The sequence below is a fragment of the Scyliorhinus canicula genome, chromosome 19 (assembly GCF_902713615.1).
Source record: "Scyliorhinus canicula chromosome 19, sScyCan1.1, whole genome shotgun sequence".
Lineage (NCBI taxonomy): Eukaryota > Metazoa > Chordata > Chondrichthyes > Carcharhiniformes > Scyliorhinidae > Scyliorhinus > Scyliorhinus canicula.
In genome coordinates this window covers 57,046,584-57,067,169 of record NC_052164.1, presented here as the reverse complement: position 1 = coordinate 57,067,169, position 20,586 = coordinate 57,046,584, and the positions used below count along the sequence as shown (strand labels likewise).

General features: G+C 47.4%; 1 protein-coding gene across 1 annotated transcript in view; it reads left to right on the top strand.

Moving 5' to 3' along the window:
* The window catches only part of panx3 (pannexin 3), a 62,326-nt gene that overhangs the window by 35,477 nt on the left and 6,263 nt on the right, over nt 1-20,586 (top strand). The window contains exon 3 of the mRNA XM_038779105.1: nt 9,733-9,950. Coding sequence (XP_038635033.1) covers nt 9,733-9,950 — 218 coding nt within the window. The remainder of the gene's footprint in view (nt 1-9,732; nt 9,951-20,586) is intronic.

The window sequence follows — 20,586 nt, the reverse complement described above, 5'->3', positions numbered from 1 at the left end:
CAAGATTTTCGGCAAGGCGACATGTTGGCACCGTGCTGGACCACATAATCCACCCTGACCAGTCCTTCATGGTCCCGGGCCACATGTTCCACGACAACATCCATCTGGTCCAGGACCTGGTCCATCATTCCCAGAGGGCTGGTATGTTTTAAAAAAAAAAAAAAAAATTTAGATTAGCCAATTCATTTTTCCAATTAAGGGGCAATTTAGCATGGTCAATCCACCTAGCCTGCACATCTTTGGGTTGTGGGGGCGAAACCCACGCAAACACGGGGAGAATGTGCAAACTCCACACAGGCAGTGACCCAGAGCCGGGATCGAACCTGGGACCTCGGCGCCGTGAGGCAGCAGTGCTAGAGGGCTGGTATGTTGAGAGCCTTCCTGTCCCTTGATCAGGAGGCGGCGTTTGACTGGGTGGATCACAAATATTTATTCGGGACTCTGCAAGCATTCGGGTTCGGGACACAATTTGTCACCCGGATCTGACTTCTGAACACTGTCTTATTAAGATTAACGGGTCCCTGATGCACCCCTTCGTTTTGGGAGAGGAGTGTGTCAGGGCTTCCTTTTGTCTGGCCAACTTTATTCTATATGCGTAAAGCCTTTCCTGCGCTTCCTGCGGTGGAGGTTGTTGGGACTGCTTCTGTGTAGGCAGGGCATTGGGGGTGGTCCTTTCGGCTTATGCTGACGACATGCTCCTCATGTTCACTGACCCTGCAGAGGATGCGAGAGAGCCAGCCTGATGCGTCCTCTGCCAGGATCAACCGGGCCAAATGTTCCGGACTCCTGGTCGGTCATGGCAGATGGACCTCCTCCCAGAGGAGCTCAGGACTTTTACTTGGAGCAGGAACAGCCTCCTCTACTTGGGAGTCCACCTTTGCCCGGCTGAGGAATCCTGGCCAGCTAACTGGCAGGGGATAGAGACTAAGGTCAACGCTCGCTTGAGACGCTGGACAGGACTGCTCCAAGTGCTTTCTTACAGGGGTCGAATTCTCATCATAAACTAGCTGATAGCCTCCATGTTGTGGTACTGGCTGGTCACTTTGACCCCTCCCCCTGCCTTTGTCACAAAGAGCCAGAGAATGCTTGTGGAGTTCTTCTGGGACAAGAGACTGCACTGGGTCGCTGCTGAGGTTCTGAGTCTCCCGCTTAGGTAGGACGGCACCCAGGTGGCGACCTTCCGCTTTCAGACCCTGCAGGGATACCCCTCCACGATGGTGTGCCCTGGCGATGCATTTCTTCCACCAGGTGCACGGCCTGAATTATGACGTGCAACTCCTGTTCATAAACCTGAAGGGTCTTTGTTACCGTCTGCAGGTGCTGCCTGCCTTTTGCCAGGACCTGCTCAAAGCCTAGAACATGATCGCCTCGCACCGCAGCTCCCCCAGTAAGGAGTAGTGGCTGTCGTCAGGGAGCCACTGCTCAGGAATCCGCACCTCCTCCAATACCATTTTGAGTGCCTGGCAGAGGAGTGAGCTGTGGCTGCTGGGGTGACCAGACTCGGGGACGTGCTGGGTGGCACCCCACGAGTTAGCACAACGTGCGCAGGTTGATGTCCGGCTCACGGACAATGCCATCCGAGACCTCAAAACGGGTGTGCTTGGACCCGATGGAACGTGCGGTTTGGAGGAAGCACAAGTCTACGGTGGTATCCCGTCTGGGCGAATCCCTGCCCGGATGGAATTCTACATTGGCCCCAGGCCCCGAAACCTCTCTCGCGGGCTAGTGCACCACTAGATCCAGCAGAGGGCAGCAGAGCAGAGCTACTGATCAGCTGTTCTGGGGAAATTTGCATACGTGCAGTGCGGTCAGCCTAAGTTGAAGGTGAACTGGCGAAGGAGACCCAAGGAGTTTGAGTGAAGACAAGCATCCAGCAGAGGGCAGCAGAGCAGAGCTACTGATCAGCTGTTCTGGGGAAATTTGCATACGTGCAGTGCGGTCAGCCTAAGTTGAAGGTGAACTGGCGAAGGAGACCCAAGGAGTTTGAGTGAAGACAAGCATCCAGCAGAGGGCAGCAGAGCAGAGCTACTGATCAGCTGTTCTGGGGAAATTTGCATACGTGCAGTGCGGTCAGCCTAAGTTGAAGGTGAACTGGCGAAGGAGACCCAAGGAGTTTGAGTGAAGACAAGCATCCAGCAGAGGGCAGCAGAGCAGAGCTACTGATCAGCTGTTCTGGGGAAATTTGCATACGTGCAGTGCGGTCAGCCTAAGTTGAAGGTGAACTGGCGAAGGAGACCCAAGGAGTTTGAGTGAAGACAAGCATCCAGCAGAGGGCAGCAGAGCAGAGCTACTGATCAGCTGTTCTGGGGAAATTTGCATACGTGCAGTGCAGTGAAGGTGGTTTGTGGAAGGGCTGTTGGCAACTGACAGTTAAACCCGAAACACTTTGTGAGTGTTTCCCACCCCACGGTGGTTGGGAAGCGGGAGCAGGGGCCTGTCGTGAAGGTGAGTGAGTGCCTTTAAATTTGCTTAACTTTCAGCGGGAGCAGGGTTTGAGGTAATATCAGGTAAGCTCTTCCTTTCTTTTTCTTTTTCTTGTTTTTTTTTTAAAATCTAGAGGTGATGTCAGGGAAGGCAGTACAATGCTCCTCCTGCAGAATGTTTGAGGTGAGGGACGCCATCAGTGTCCCTGCTGATTTCATCTGTGGGAAGTGCACCCAACTCCAGCTCCTCAAAAACCGTGTTAGGGACCTGGAGCTTGAGCTGGATGAACTTCGGATCATTCGGGAGGCAGAGGGGGTCATAGATAGGAGCTTCAGGGAAGTAGTTACACCAAAGACTGGAGATAGATGGGTAACTGTAAGAGGGACTGGGAAGAAGCAGTCAGTGCAGGGACCCCCTGCGGTCGTTCCCCTGAGTAACAAGTATACCGTTTTGGATACTTGTGGGGGGGACGACTTACCAGGGGTAAGCCATGGGGTACGGGCCTCTGGCACGGAGTCTGTCCCTGTTGCTCAGAAGGGAAGGGGGGAAAGGAGTAGAACACTAGTAATTGGGGACTCAATAGTCAGGGGCACAGATAGGAGATTTTGTGGGAGCGAGAGAGACTCACGTTTGGTATGTTGCCTCCCAGGTGCAAGGGTAAGTGATGTCTCGGATCGTGTTTTCCGGGTCCTTAAGGGGGAGGGGGAGCAGCCCCAAGTCGTAGTCCACATTGGCACTAACGACATAGGTAGGAAAGGGGACAAGGATGTCAGGCAGGCCTTTAGGGAGCTAGGATGGAAGCTCAGAGCGAGAACAAACAGAGTTGTTATCTCTGGGTTGTTGCCCGTGCCACGTGATAGTGAGATGAGGAATCGGGAGAGAGAGCAATTAAACACGTGGCTACAGGGATGGTGCAGGCGGGAGGGATTCAGATTTCTGGATAACTGGGGCTCTTTCTGGGGAAGGTGGAACCTCTATAGACAGGATGGTCTACATCTGAACCTGAGGGGCACCAATATCCTGGGGGGGAGATTTGTTAGTGCTCTTTGGGGGGGTTTAAACTAATTCAGCAGGGGCATGGGAACCTGGATTGTAGTTTTGAGGTACGGGAGATTGAGAGTATAGAGGTCAGGAGCACAGATTTGACTTCGCAAGAGGGTTCCAGTGTTCAGGTAGGTGGTTTGAAGTGTGTCTACTTCAATGCCAGGAGTATACGAAATAAGGTAGGGGAACTGGCAGCATGGGTTGGTACCTGGGACTTCGATGTTGTGGCCATTTCAGAGACATGGATAGAGCAGGGACAGGAATGGTTGTTGCAGGTTCCGGGGTTTAGGTGTTTTAGTAAGCTCAGAGAAGGGGGCAAAAGAGGGGGAGGTGTGGCGCTGCTAGTCAAGGACAGTATTACGGTGGCGGAAAGGATGCTAGATGGGGACTCTTCTTCTGAGGTAGTATGGGCTGAGGTTAGAAACAGGAAAGGAGAGGTCACCCTGTTGGGAGTTTTCGATAGGCCACCTAATAGTTCTAGGGATGTAGAGGAAAGGATGGCGAAGATGATTCTGGAAAAGAGCGAAAGTAACAGGGTAGTTGTTATGGGAGACTTTAACTTTCCAAATATTGACTGGAAAAGATATAGTTCGAGTACATTAGATGGGTCATTCTTTGTACAATGTGTGCAGGAGGGTTTCCTGACACAATATGTTGACAGGCCAACAAGAGGCGAGGCCACATTGGATTTGGTTTTGGGTAATGAACCAGGCCAGGTGTTAGATCTGGAGGTAGGTGAGCACTTTGGAAACAGTGACCACAATTCAGTGACCTTTACGTTAGTGATGGAAAGGGATAAGTATACCCCGCAGGGCAAGAGTTATAGCTGGGGGAAGGGCAATTATGTTGCCATTAGACATGACTTAGGATGTGTTGGTTGGAGAAGTAGGCTGCAAGGGTTGGGCACACTGGATATGTGGAGCTTGTTCAAGGAACAGCTATTGCATGTTCTTGATAAGTACGTACCAGTCAGGCAGGGAGGAAGGGGTCGAGCGAGGGAACCGTGGTTTACCAAAGAAGTGGAATCTCTTGTTAAGAAGAACAAGGAGGCCTATGTGAAGATGAGGCATGAAGTTTCAGTTGGGGCGTCTGATAGTTACAAGGAAGCGAGGAAGGATCTAAAGAGAGAGCTGAGACGAGCAAGGAGGGGACATGAGAAGTCTTTGGCAGGTAGGATCAAGGAAAACCCAAAAGCTTTCTATAGGTATGTCAGGAATAAAAGAATGACTAGGGTAAGAGTAGGGCCAGTCAAGGACAGTGGTGGGAAGTTGTGTGTGGAGGCTGAGGAGATAAGCGAGATACTAAATGAATACTTTTCGTCAGTATTCACTCAAGAAAAAGATAATATTGTGGAGGAGAATGCTGAGACCCAGGCTATTAGGCTAGATGGCATTGAGGTGCGTAGGGAAGAAGTGTTGGCAATTCTGGACACGGTGAAAATAGATAAGTCCCCGGGGCCGGATGGGATTTATCCTAGGATTCTCTGGGAAGCCAGGGAAGAGATTGCTGAGCCTTTGGCTTTGATTTTTAGGTCATCATTGGCTACAGGAATAGTGCCAGAGGACTGGAGGATAGCAAATGTGGTCCCTTTGTTTAAGAAGGGGAGTAGAGATAACCCCGGTAACTATAGGCCGGTGAGACTAACGTCTGTGGTGGGTAAGGTCTTGGAGAGGATTATAAAAGATACGATTTATAATCATCTAGATAGGAATAATATGATTAGGGATAGTCAGCATGGTTTTGTGAAGGGTAGGTCATGCCTCACAAACCTTATCGAGTTCTTTGAGAAGGTGACTGAACAAGTAGACGAGGGTAGAGCAGTTGATGTGGTGTATATGGATTTCAGTAAAGCGTTTGATAAGGTTCCCCACGGTCGGCTATTGCAGAAAATACGGAGGCTGGGGATTGAGGGTGATTTAGAGATGTGGATCAGAAATTGGCTAGTTGAAAGAAGACAGAGAGTGGTAGTTGATGGGAAATGTTCAGAATGGAGTTCAGTTACGAGTGGCGTACCACAAGGATCTGTTCTGGGGCCGTTGCTGTTTGTCATTTTTATAAATGACCTAGAGAAGGGCGTAGAAGGATGGGTGAGTAAATTTGCAGACGACACTAAAGTCGGTGGAGTTGTAGACAATGCAGAAGGATGTTGCAGGTTACAGAGTGACATAGATAAGCTGCAGAGCTGGGCTGAGAGGTGGCAAATGGAGTTTAATGTGGAGAAGTGTGAGGCGATTCACTTTGGAAAGAATAACAGGAATGCGGAATATTTGGCTAATGGTAAAATTCTTGGTAGTGTGGATGAGCAGAGGGATCTCGGTGTCCATGTACATAGATCCCTGAAAGTTGCCACCCAGGGTGATAGGGTTGTGAAGAAGGCCTATGGTCTGTTGGCCTTTATTGGTAGAGGGATTGAGTTCCGGAGCCATGAGGTCATGTTGCAGTTGTACAAAACTCTAGTACGGCCGCATTTGGAGTATTGCGTACAGTTCTGGTCGCCTCATTATAGGAAGGACGTGGAAGCCTTGGAACGGGTGCAGAGGAGATTTACCAGGATGTTGCCTGGTATGGAGGGAAAATCTTATGAGGAAAGGCTGATGGACTTGAGGTTGTTTTCGTTAGAGAGAAGAAGGTTAAGAGGTGACTTAATAGAGGCATACAAAATGATCAGAGGGTTAGATAGGGTGGACAGCGAGAGCCTTCTCCCGCGGATGGAGGTGGCTAGCACGAGGGGACATAGCCTTAAATTGAGGGGTAATAGATATAGGACAGAGGTCAGAGGTGGGTTTTTTTACGCAAAGAGTGGTGAGGCCGTGGAATGCCCTACCTGCAACAGTAGTGAACTCGCCAACATTGAGGGCATTTAAAAGTTTATTGGATAAGCAAATGGATGATAAGGGCATAGTGTAGGTTAGATGGCCTTTAGTTTTTTTTCCATGTCGGTGCAACATCGAAGGCCGAAGGGCCTGTACTGCGCTGTATCGTTCTATGTTCTATGTTCTAATCCTAGCCGGCTCGCGGAAATGTCCGTGCCCTTTTGCACTGTGCAGAGGGGTTTCCTGTACCCTTCACCTCCTTACCCTTTCCTGTCGTCCGGACACGCCATGGCGTGCCTTGATACCGTCCGGAGGCGGAGATCCCCACTGGAGGTCCCTCTGTGGAGGAGTCGGCCCCCCCTTAATCTTAGGGACCTGGGGTGGAAGGTGTTGCACGCAGCAGTGCCTTCAATCACCGACTGCACCGGTTCACGGACTCCCAAGAAGCCTGCCAATTTTGCGGCCTTGTGGAATTTGTGTCCATGTTACATGTTTTAGGCTGCACTCCCTTTTTAGTTTCTAACCAATCTTTTGCTGGAGTTCTGTTTGCACTTCAGCCCCACACTCCTGATCTACAGGCACCCGGTGTGGAGAGGGGTGGGGAAGGCGGAGGACCTACTCCTGGGCCTGCTCCTGGGCCTGACGAAGCGTGCCATTTATACATCCAGGCAGCAGGGGAACGAGGGGGTCATCTGGCCAGACTGTCTGCCCCTCTTCCGCGGCTACATTCGCGGTCGGGTGTCCCTGGAAATGGAGCATGCGGTGTCAGGGACACCATCAAGAGCTTCCGTGCCCGGTGGGCACTGCAGGGGTTGGGGTGCTTTATTGACCCCTTTAACTACATTCTTATTTGATGTTTTTAAGTTCCATTGATCTTTGTTATGTTAGGGGGCCCTAACAGGAGCGGCCCTTTTTGCTTTGTCCCACAGTTTGTTTCCTTTCTTCTGTTTTGTTGGTGGATCTCAAGAGTGGCCAATCCACATACCCTGCACATCTTTGGGTTATTGGGGTGAGAACCATGCAGACATGTGGGGGGAAATGTGCAAACTCCACACGGACAGTGACCTGGAGCTGGGATTGAACCCGGGTCCTCGGCGCCGTGTTAACCACTGTGCCACCGGGCCGAGGACCCGGATTCTAGACTTTTTGGCACTATTGACGTCAGGCTTACTAGAGTATAATTTCCTGTTTTCTCTCTACCTCTCTTTTTAAATAGTGGAGGTACATTGTTGTAAAATATTGTGAACCCTGTACACTAATTACTAAAAGCTAGCGCATAAGTATGAAAAGAACTCATAAAGGTTAATATACTGGCTTAGTTAGGGGACTGGAATACAAAGGACAGAGAGGTAGCTTCATTTGTCCAGAGCCTTGGCTGGGCCCCATCTGTATTTGGTTTGAGCATCACACGTCATAAGGACACGTAAAATAGGAGCACAAGTAGACCATATGGCCTGTTCAACTTGCACTACCATTCAACATGATCATTTTTGAACCTGGGCTTCAACTGTATTTTCTGTTTGCTCCCCTTATCCATTGATTGCCTGAAAGATCAATAATCTGTATATTCCAGGAGCGGCATGGTGGCAGAGTGATATACAGAGTGATATACGCTACTGCCTCACAGCGGCAGGGACCTGGGTTCAATTCCGACCTGGGGTGACTGTCTATGTGAAGTTTGCACATTCTCTCCGTGTTTGTGTGGGTTCCTCTGGATACTGCAGTTTCCTCTCAATTCAAAGATGTGCAGGTTAAATGGGGTTATGGGGATGGGGCGGTGAACTGGGCCTAGGTAGAGTCCTCTTTCAGAGGGATGGTGCAGACTAAGTTGCCTACTTCTACACTGTAGATATTACATGGATTCTAAATATATTCAATGATAGCACATTGACAGCCCTCTGGGTACAGAATTCCAAAGATTCACAACCTTTTGAGTAGATAAATTTCTCTTTGTCTCAGTCCTAAATCTGAGACTATGCTGCTGTGTTCTAGATTCCCCAAGCAGGGGAAACAATCTCACAGTATCTATCCTGTCAAGCCCCTCATTATCTTGTATGTTACAATGAGATCACCTCTAACTCTTCCAAACACCAGAGAATTAAGTACTAATTTACTCAACTTCTTATCATAGGACAACCCTCTCATCCTACAGATCAATCTAGTGAACTTTCTTTATACTGCTTGCAAAGCAAGTATATCAATCCTTAAATATGGAGACAAAATTGTTCACAGTATGTAAGATGTGGTCACCCCATAGCCTTGTACAATTGTAGCAAGGCCTCTTTATTCTTGTCCTCCATCCCCTTGTAATATAGGCCAATATGCCACGTGTCTTCCCAATTGCTTGCTCCACCATCATGCGTTATGTATCGCTTGAATATCAATACAATAAAGTTTTTAAAAATTCTGTTTTTTGATTCTGATGCTCAAAATGAACAACTTCTCCTCCCCTTCTTCTGCCACCTTGCTGCCCTCATTTAATCTGTCCACATCTCTTCGTAGCCTCTTTGTCTCCTCCTCACAAGTTGAATTTCCCTTGCACTTGAAATATCAGTGAACCTAGATAGCTGCCATTCTGTCTCTTTATCTAAGTCATTACTATAGATTGTAAACAGCTGAGGCCCCAGCACTGATCCTTTCTGCCAACTTGAAAATGCCCTGTTTATCTCTGTGAATTGAGGTATGAAGAATGAGGACAGGAAATTTAAACTAAGAGATACAATTCTAAAGGGGGTGCAGGAACAGAGAGGCCTGAAGATGATTTAAAAAGCTTTATATATAGAGGCACAGAACAAAAACAAAGATGTTGCGGTAAATATTTTATTAAACATTGGTTCAGCTTCAACTGGAGTGTTGTATCTGATTCTAGACTTTAGGAAGGATATGATGGCATTAGTAAGGGTATAGAAAATGTTTACGAGAATGGTTACAGGGATGAGGGGACTTCAGTTCGTGGATTGACTGATGAAGCTAGAGTAGAGGGTTGAGAGTTGTTCAAAATCATGAGGCAGAGTAGATGGAAAGGAACTGTTCGCATTGATAGAAGGATTGGGAACCAGAGGACACCAATTTAAGATGAATGAGAAAAGCGTCAAAGCTTCTATGAGGAAAAATCTTTTCTGTATAATAAGTGGTTACGATGTGGAACGCACTGCCTCAGTGTGATGGAGGCAGATCATTCATGGCTTTTAAAATGGAATTGTACAAGCTCTTGAAAAGATAAAAAAGCAAACCTAATGGGATAGCGGAGCGGTGGGGGAGGGTGGGTGGAGTTGCGGGAATTGAACTAGATGGAGGTTTCTATGCTGTAACCATTCTATGATTCTAAGCTTTAGAAATTAGCTCTAAACTCAAATACTATCAGCTTTGTCCACATAGTAAGAAATTTTCACACTGAATTCCTGTGCTCTCTTTGTCAATCGGTGTAACTGAGATTCTCTTACTGTTACAGGTGTTCCCGTACTCTCTGCTGGTGATCGGTATGATTATGTACATTCCAGCTTTGATTTGGAAAGTATTTGTTACACCAACCCTCATTGCTGACCTACTTTTCATTATTGATGAGTTGGACAAAGCCTACAATCGCTCGATCAAAGTGGCTCAACTGATTGTGAAGAAACACGAGAACAGTCCCAATGCCAAGCGTCTGATCCAGGAAGAGTTGGATAGGTAGAAAACCAATCATCTCATGGTATCAAAAAACAAGTACCAATTCTGAGCTGTGGAACAGGGGTGTAAGATCACTAACGCTGATGATTGATACACGGAGTGAATAGAAAGGAAGCTGATCATTGAATGGAAACAGACGATAAGTAGAACTTTTGATACAACACTGCAGATGTCCTATGCTGCTTCACAGGAGTGTTTATCAAATACAATTTAACACTGAGCCAATGAAGAGATATTGGGACAGGTGACCAAAAGCTTGGCTGAAGAGGTCAATTTGAAGGAGGCGAGAGGTAAAGAGACAGAGAGGTTTAGGGAGGGAATTCTTAGGGCCCAGGCAGCTGGAAGGCATGGATGTCATGGACGTTTGCTAAAATTCTTTGGGAGGGTTCAAACTAGTTTGGCAAGGGGGTGGGAACCAGAGCTACGGATCAGAGGATAGGGTAGCTGTTGAACGGGCAGAAATAGTATGCAGCGGGTCTGTGAGGAAGAATAGACAGTTGCACTCAGTGGGATGGGTTAAAGTGTGTCTGTTTCAGTACAAGGAGTGTCAGGAATAAGGAAGATGAACTTAAGAGCATGGATCGGTACTTGGAACTACAATGTTGTGCCCATTACGGAGACATGGATATCACAGGGGCAGGAATGGTTGTTAGATGTTCCGGGGTTTAGAGGTTTTAAGAATAATAGGGAGGGAGGTAAAAGAGGAGAGGGAGTGGCACTGTTAATTAGAGAGTGCAGTCAGTCTTACGTCGGTGGTGAGCAAAATACTGGAAAGGATTCCGAGAGATAGGATTTTTGATTATTTGGAAAAACATAGTTTGATTAAAGAGAGTCAGCATGGTTTTGTGAGGGGCAGGTCATGCCTAACAATTGAATTGTTTGAGGATGTGACGAGACACATGAATGAAGGTTGGCCAGTGGATGTGGTGTACATGAATTTCAGTAAGGCATTTGATAAGGTTCCCCATTGTGGGCTCATTCAGAGAGTCAGAAGCATGGGATACAGGGAAATATGGCTGTCTGAATACAGAATTGGCTGGCCGAAAGAAGACAGTGAGTGGTAGCCGTTGGAAAGTATTCCGCCTGGAGGTCGGTGACCAGTGGTGTCCTGCAGGGATCTGTTCTGGGACCTCTGCTCTTTGTGTTTTTTATAAATGACTTGGATGAGGAAGTGGAAGGGTGGGTTAGTAAGTTTGCTGATGACACAAAGGTTGGTGGAGTTGTAGACAGTGTTGCCGGCTGTTGCAGGTTACAACAGGACATTGACAGGAGGCAGAGCTGGGCTGAGAAGTGGCAGATGGAGTTCAACCTACATAAATGTGAAGTGATTAATTTTGGAAGGTCGAATTTGAATGCTGAATACAGGGTTAAAGGCAGGATTCTTGGAAGTGTGGAGGAACAGAGGGATCTTGGGGCAGCACGGTAGCATGGTGGTTAGCATAAATGCTTCACAGCTCCAGGGTCCCAGGTTCGATTCCCGGCTGGGTCACTGTCTGTGTGGAGTCTGCACGTCCTCCCCGTGTGTGCGTGGGTTTTCTCCGGGTGCTCCGGTTTCCTCCCACAGTCCAAAGATGTGCGGGTTAGGTGGATTGGCCATGCTAAATTGCCCGTAGTGTCCTAAAAAAAAAGTAAGGTTGGGGGGGGGGTTGTTGGGGAACGGGTATAGGGTGGATACGTGGGTTTGAGTGGGGTGATCATGGCTCGGCACAACATTGAGGGCCGAAGGGCCTGTTCTGTGCTGTACTGTTCTATGTTCTACATACATAGGTCCCTCAAAGTTGCCACCCAAGTTGATAGGGTTGTTAAGAAGGCATATGGTGTGTTAGCTTTCATTAACAGGGGAATTGAGTTTCAGAGCCGCAAGGCTTTGCTGCAACTTTATAAAACCCCGGTTAGACCACACTTGGAATATTGTGTCCAGTTCTGGTCGCCTCATTGTAGGAAGGGCATGTCTTACGAAGAAAGGTTGAAGGAGCTAGGGCTTTCCTCACTCGAACAAAGGTAGGTGACTTGATAGAGGTGTGCAAGGTGATGAGGCATGGATAGAGTGGATAGCCAGAGACTTTTCCCCAGGGTTGAAATGGCTGTCACGAGGGAACATAATTTTAAGGTGATTGGAGGAAGGAGATATCAGAGGTCGGTTCTTTACATTGAGTGGTGGGTGAGTGGAATGCACTGGCAGTGGAGGTGGTGCAGTCAGTCATTAGGGACATTTAAACGACTCTTGGGACAAGCACATGGACCGCAGTAAATTGAAGGGGTGTAGGTGAGATTGATCTTAGACATAGAACAGTACAGCACAGAACAGGCCCTTCGGCCCTCGATGTTGTGCCGAGCAATGATCACCCTACTTAAACCCACGTAACCCGTATACCCGTAACCCAACAATCCCCCCATTAACCTTACACTACGGGCAATTTAGCATGGCCAATCCACCTAACCCACACATCTTTGGACTGTGGGAGGAAACCGGAGCACCCGGAGGAAACCCACGCACACACGGGGAGGACGTGCAGACTCCACACAGACAGTGACCCAGCCGGGAATCGAACCTGGGACCCTGGAGCTGTGAAGCATTGATGCTAACCACCATGCTACCGTGAGGCCCGTGATCTTAAATTAGGATAAATAGTTGGCACAACATCGTGGGCCGAAGAGCCTGTACTGTGCTATTCTGTTCAATGTTCTATGTTGTAACCTCTCTCTAGTTCTCGAGTGCTACCAAAATTATCACTGGTGATGGATCTATTTAGACTTGACAAATATTAATAGCTTGACAAATATTAAAATGCAAACAATTAAGAGGATTGTATTTCATTCCATGTTGAGGTGATTTAGCTTTGCAGGGGATGTGGGCCGGAGAGATTATTTCTTCAGCCTACATCAATGAATCACTTGTGTTGCCATTTCCAATGCAGAGGGAGTCAGAAATGTTTCTAATGACGGAGAAAGGAAGGGCAACCAAAGTAAGATATCCCTGGACGAGAAAAGAAATTGAGATTGAAATGGAACAGAAAAAGGATTGTGGTAAATGTGAGGTTAATATCGTCAAGGATCTTAGAGTTGCAGGCAAGAAAAGGAAACAAAGGGGCAAAGAGAAAGCATAATAAAAAATGAGTAGGTAAAATAAAATGGAACACTAAAGTCTTTTATAAACATAAAAATAGTAAAGATATAGTCAATGAGACCAGAGGCGTCAATTAGGGACCTAAAATGAGAACTTCTTGCAGAGGAAGAGGGTGTGGTTGAGGTATTAAATAAGTCTGTCATTACTAAAGAGAATGGTGCCAATGTCACAGTAAATAAGGAGGTATAAAAATTACATGGGTTTAAAATAGATAAAGAGGAGGTACTTAAACTGTTGACAGTGTTCAAAGTAGAAAATCACGCAGTCTAGATTGGATGTATCTCAAGCTGCTGAGGGAAGCAAGAAGAGGAATTGCAAATTAGAAGTTTAAAATTTTCCTTGGATATGGGACTGGCAAGGTTACAAATGTTTCACTACTGTTTATAAAAGGGAAGACGATTAAACCTGGAAACTTCATTTCAGCCGAATGAGACAATAATCCAGGAAAACATTTCACTGTCATTTGGAAGAACATGGGTAATAATTGAAAACCATCATGGATTTGTCAAGTTCCTAGATGAAATAATAGAGATTTGTTGAGCGTAGTATGGTGGATATTGTGCACAGTTACTTTGGAAAGGAGTTAAAATATCACATTATCGACTAATTAGGAAAGTCATAGTCATTGATAAAGGGTGGTTATGAAATTAGCTCAGGTTCAAATCCAGGAAAGTGTAGTATTGAACAGCTATTTACAGGCTGGCAGAGGGTGTAAAGTGGTGCCCCCAGAGATCAGTAAGAAGTCTTACAACACCAGGTTAAAGTCCAACAGGTTTGTTTCAAACACGAGCTTTCGGAGCACGGCTCCTTCTTCAGGTGATTCACCTGAAGAAGGAGCCGTGCTCCGAAAGCTCGTGTTTGAAACAAACCTGTTGGACTTTAACCTGGTGTTGTAAGACTTCTTACTGTGCTCACCCCAGTCCAACGCCGGCATCTCCACATCATGGCCCCCAGAGATCAGCATGAGGACCACTGCACTCCTTGATATATATATATATATATATATATCAATTTGGGTGCAGGGGCATAACTTCAAAGACACAAAGTTTGAAAAATATAGTGAAGATGATATTTACAGACATAAAGACATAGGGCGCGATTCTCCGCTCCCCAGGCCGGGTGGGAGACTCGCGGGAGGGCCGCTCTGGCACCCCTCCCCCCCCCCGTGATTCTCCCACCCCCCCTCAAAATGGAGTGTCGCAAAACTCGGAGAATCGGCGCTTGCTGTTTTTCCCGGCGACCTGTGATTCTCTGGCCCGGATGGACCGAGCGGCCTGACGACCCCGATGGGTTCACGCCGGCGGCAACCACACCTGGTCGCTGCCAGCGTGAACAATCCGCGAAGGTAAGTATGGGGCCTGTGGGGGGGCGGAGTGGGGATCGAGCACCACGGGCGTGCTCGGGAGGGGACTGGCCCGCGATCGGTGCCCACCTAAGAGACTCTTTCCCCTCCGCCGCCCCGCAAGATCAAGCCACCACGTCTTGCGGGTCAGCGGAGGGGAAGACAGCAACCGCGCATGCGCGGGTTGGAGCCGGCCAACCTGCGCATGCGCGGCTGACGCACTTAGGCGCCGTTGGCCGCGTCATTCTCGGCGCGCCGCTTTGACGCAAGCGTCAAGGCCCGGCGGCCGAGTTTCCCGCAACGCCGCTCCTAGCCCCCCGGGGGGTGGGGAGTGGGATAGGGGGCGAGGAGCGGCCTCCGACGCCGGAGAATTTTGCCCATAGATTGGGAAATAGGCACACACATGGCAGAAGAAATTTAATACGGAGAAATGTGAAATGATTCATTTTGTTACGAAAAATAGTAAGAGGAAATGCAAAAGGCTGAGGGGTGATTTAATAGATATTTAAAATTCTAAAAAATTTTGATAGTGAGTATACAAAAAGAACAATTTGTTTTGTTGGGAAGAGCATAACTAGAGGCCATCAACATAAAGTTGTCAGTTGCTTCCCTTCTTTTGCCTTTTCCAGCTTCTGGAGCCTTTTGTGATTGAAGGGAACCACCCTGTGAGTGGAAGAAGGGTGTACAGATGGTGCACAGTTGTTGAGTAGTATTTGCATTGTGCTGATAGCTGGTTCCAGTGGACTCCTTGGTTTTATCGGACTGGCTGGTTGTTGCTGGAGCAGCGTATAGGTCATCATCTTAACTAACTGCACCATGATCTCTTGTGGAGGCAGAGGCTCTTCTGGCAGTCACTATGGCTCTGGAGTCACCTGTAATAGGGCCGATGTGGGTTGATCTGGCCCTTAGTTCGGTCGGTGGACCTGAGAAAGAGAACAGACTTGCTCCACGGACAGGGAAGAGAGGATGTGAACAAAGTCAACATTGGGTTGCCAGCGTGTAGTTGGGCTTTCAGGAGGATGGGTTTCTGGCTCTGTGGTTGTCTTCATACCTTCTGCCTGTTGTAGGAGGTTGATAGTCATACAAGTGTTTCTACTGAGGAATATAATGGGCTGATTTTGCACTATATAACATCTGCGATCTGTTGTCACCCTACTTTAATGGTTCTTCAATCATTCCAATGACACAGATGGACTCCCCCTGTTCATAGAGCAGGTGTCCGTGGTTCAGACACAATGCCTTGGGACTCATGTTTCTTCATCTAATAAGACAGTCACTCAGGCGGCAGAATCTAACATAAAATCGTTTAAATGGCTGTTTACTAAGATGACAGAAGGAGCCGCATCATCTGATGTCATCCAGGAAGAAGGAAACTGCGTTTTCTGAGTCGGTGGCCTTGACTTTGTGGATAGCTCACTAATTGTCTGCACGGTGTCCCTGTTTGTGACTGGGGAGGCATTTAGCAGCACTGGTCAGACACAGGTACTTCATGTGGTCCTTCTTGTGGGCATGCTTCGCCTCACAGCATTGGCGTGGTCATTCAGCAGCATTGTTGGAACAAAGAACGGTACAGGAACCGGCCCTCCAAGCCTATACCGGTCGTGATACCAACCTTTGCCAAAGCCCTCAGCACTTCCTTGTGCCGTATCCCTCTATACCCATCCTATCCATGTATTTGCCAAATTCCTATTGATCGCTGTAAATGTATCTGCTGCCACAACCTCACTTGGCAACGCGTTACAGACACTCACTACGCTCTGCATTAAAAACCTGCCTCGCATATCTCATCTAAACTTAGCCCCATGGACCTTATACCTATGCCCCCTGGTGAATGAACCCACCACCCTGGGAAAGAGTGCCTGCCCATCCACTCTATCCATGCCCCTCATAATCTTGCAGACCTCTATCAGGTCACCACTCAACCTCCGTCTTTCTAAGAAAACAGTCTGGGTCTATTCAGCCTCTCCACATAGCTAACATCCTCCAGACCAGGTAACACCCTTGTAAACCTCCTCTGCACCCTCTCCAAATCCTCCACATCCTTCTGGTAGCGTGATGACTAGAATTGTGTACAATATTCCAAGTGCGGCCCTACCAAGGTTCTATACAACAGTAGCATGACTTGCCAGTTTTTATAACCGATGCCCCATCCAATGAAGGAAAGCATTCCATATGCTTTCTTGACTACCTTGTCCAATTGTGTTGCCACCTTCAAAGGTCTGTGGACATGCACGCCCAGATCTCTCCAACTTTCTATATTCCGAAGAGTTTTATCATTTACGGTATATTTCCCCTCTATGTTGGACCTACCAAAATGCATTACCTCACATTTGTCCGGATTAAACTCCATTTGCCATTTCTTTGCCCAAGTCTCCAATCTATGTTCCGCTGTCTCTTCTGACAATCTTTAACATTATCTGCCACTCCAACAACCTTGGTGTCATCCACAAACTTACTAATCAGACCAGCTACATTTTCCTGTAAATTGTTTATGTACACTACAAACAACAGAGGTCCCAGCACAGATCCCTGTGGAACACCACTAGTCACAACTTTCCATTCAGAAATAAACCCTTCTACTGCTTCCCTTTGCCTTTTGTGACCAAGCCAGTTCTGTATCCATCTTACCATCTCAGCTCTGATCCCGTGTGACTTCACCTTTTTTACCAGTCTGCCATGAGGCACCTTGTCAAAGGCTTTACTGAAGTCCATGAAAACAACATCCACTGCCCTCACCTCATCAATCATCTTTGCCACATACTCAAAAAACCAGATCAAGGTAGTGAGGCACAACTTCCCCTTCACAAAACCATTCTGTCTATCGCTAATCAGTCCACTCATTTCCAAATGGGTATAAATCCTGTCGCTGAGAATTCCCTCCAATAATTTACCTACTATCGACGTGATGATCACAGGCCTATAGTATCCAGGATTATCGCTGCTACCTTTCTTAAACAGCGGTTCTCCAGTCCTCTGGGATCTCACCTGTAGCCAATGAGGATACAAAGATGTCAGTCAAGGCCCCAGCAATTTCCTTCCTTGCTTCCATCAGTATTCTGGGGTAAATCCCATCCAGCCCAGGCGATTTAATATCTTTTAAAAGACCAAATACCTCCTCCTTTTCGATGTTGACATAGACATAGACATAGAACAGTACAGCACAGAACAGGCCCTTCGGCCCTCGATGTCTGAAACCAAGATCAAGCTATCCCACTCCCTGTCATTCTGGAGTGCTCCATGTGCCTACCCAATAACCGCTTGAAAGTTCCTAAAGTGTCCGACTCCACTATCACAGCAGGCAGTCCATTCCACACCGTAACCACTCTCTGAGTAAAGAACCTGCCTCGGACATCCCTCCTATATCTCCCACCCTGAATCTTTTAGTCGTGCCCCCTTGTAACAGCTACATCCACCCGAGGAAATAGTCTCTGAACATCCACTCTATCTAACCCCCTCATCATCTTATAAACCCCTATTAAGTCGCCTCTCATCCTCCTCCGCTCCAAAGAGAAAAGCCCTCGCTCCCTCAACCTTTCCTCATAAGACCTATCCTGCAAACCAGGCAGCATCCTGGTAAATCTGCTTTGCACCCTTTCCAATGCTTTCACATCCTTCCTATGATGAGGTGACCAGAACTGCACACTCCAAATGTGGTCTCACCAGGGCCATGTATAGTTGCAGCATAACCCCGCGGCTCTTAAAACTCAAGCCCCCTGTTAATAAACGCTTACACACTATAAGCTTTCTTCACGGCTCTATCCACTTGATTTGCAACCTTCAGAGATCTGTGGATATGAACCCCAAGATCTCTCTGTTCCCCAACTTTCCTCAGAACCCTGCCGTTGACCCTGTCATTCGCATTCATATTTTTTCTACCAAAATGAATCACCTCGCACTTATCAGAGTTAAACTCCATCTGCCATTTTTCGGCCCAGCTCTGCATCCTTTCAATGTCTCTTTGTAGCCTACAACAGCCCTTCACCTCATCCACGACTCCACCAACCTTGGTGTCATCAGCAAATTTACTGACCCACCCTTCAGCCCCCTCCTCCAAGTCATTGATAAAAATCAAAAATGGCAGAGGACCCAGCACTGATCCCTGTGGTACACCACTGGTAACTCGTCTCCAGTCTGAAAATTTTCCATCCACCACCACCCTCTGTCTTCTATGTGATAGCCAGTTACTTATCCAATTGGCCAAATTTCACTCTATCCCACACCCCCTTATTTTCTTCATGAGCCGATCACGGGGAACCTTATCAAATGCCTTACTAAAATCCATGTATGCGACATCAACTGCTCTACCTTCATCGACACACTTAGTTACCTCCTCAAAGAATTCAATCAAATTTGTGAGGCAAGACTTACCCTTCCCGAATCCGTGTTGACTATCCCGGATTAAGCTGCATCTTTCCAAATGGTCATAAATCCTATCCTTCAGGACCTTTTCCATTAACTTACCGACCACCGAAGTAAGACTAACTGGCCTATAATTACCAGGGTTATTCCTATTCCCTTTCTTAAACAGAGGAATAACATTCGCCACTCTCCAGTCCTCTGGCACGATCCCCGTAGACAGTGAGGATCCAAAGATCAAAGCCAAAGGCTCTGCAATCTCATCCCTTGCCTCCCAAAGAATCCTTGGATATATCCCATCTGGCCCAGGGGACTTGTCGACCCTCAGGTTTTTCAAAATTGCTAATACATCCTTCCTCAGTTCATTACCCAGTACCAAATCCAATGTGGCCACTCCCCTCTTGTTGGCCTATCTACATATTGTGTCAGGAAACCCTCCTGCACACACTGTACAAAAACTGCCGTATCCAAACTGTTCGACCTATAGAGGTTCCAATCAATATTTGTAAAGTTAAAGTCACCCCATGACAACCACCCTGAAACCTCCACACCTATCCATAATCTGTTTTGCAATTTCTTCCTCCACATCTCTATTACTATTTGGGGGCCTATAGAAAACTCCTAATAATGTGACCGCTCCTTTTCTATTTCTAACTTTGGCCCATATTACCTCAGTAGGCAGATCCCCTTCGAACTGCCTGTCTGCAGCCGTTAAACTATCCTTGATTATCAATGCTACTCCTCCATCTCTTTTACCACCTTCCCTACTCTTACTGAAACATCTATACCCCGGAACTTCCAACAACCATTCCTGTCCCTGTTCTAACCATGTCTCCATAATGGCCACAGCATCGTAGTCCCAAGTACCAATCCACGCTCCAAGTTCACCTACCTTATTCTGGATGCTCCTTGCATTGAAGTAGACACACTTCAACCCACCTTTCTGTCTGCCGGTACACTCCTGTGACCTTGATACCCTACTCAGTACCTCACTACTCTCAACACTGGCTTCTGGGCTACAGCTCGTTTTTCCAGCCCCCTGACAAATTAGTTTAAACCCCCCCGAAGAGCCGTAGCAAATTTCCCTCCCAGGATATTGGTGCCCCTCTGGTTCAGGTGCAAACCGTCCTGTCTGTACAGGTCCCATCTTCCCCAGAATGTGCTCCAATTATCCACGTACCTGAAACCCTACCTCCTACACCATCGTTGCAGCCACGTGTTTATCTGCACTCTCTCCCTGTTCCTCACCTCACTCGCACGTGGCACCACAACAAACCAGAGATGACAACATGGTTTGTCCTGGCTCTCATGATCCAGACTGTCCACACACCCTACCCTGGCTCTCATGATCCAGACTGTCCACATACCCTACCGAAGTATCATCTTCCACAAAGTCCCTTTCTTTGGTGAACACTGATGCAAAGTACTCATTTATTACCTCGCCCATTTCCTCTGGCTCAACACTGGATTCCCCCCATTGTCTTAAGAGTAGCCCAATCCTTTCCCTGGCCACTCTCTTGCTTTTTACATACGAATAAAAAGCTTTGGGATTCACCTTAATTCTACTTGCCATGGACTTTTCATGACCACTCCTTATTTCCTGCTTCAGTACCTTCCTACTTTCTTTATACTCCTGAAGGGTTTTGACTGTCCCTTCTAGACCATTCAAAAGTCTCCATTTTATTTTAAACGGGGTTCACAACATCCCTCGTTATCCAAGGCTCCCTAAAATTCCCATACTTATCCTTTGTTCTCTCAGGAATTTGACTTTCCTGAATCCTATAACTGTCACTTGAAAGACTCCCACATGT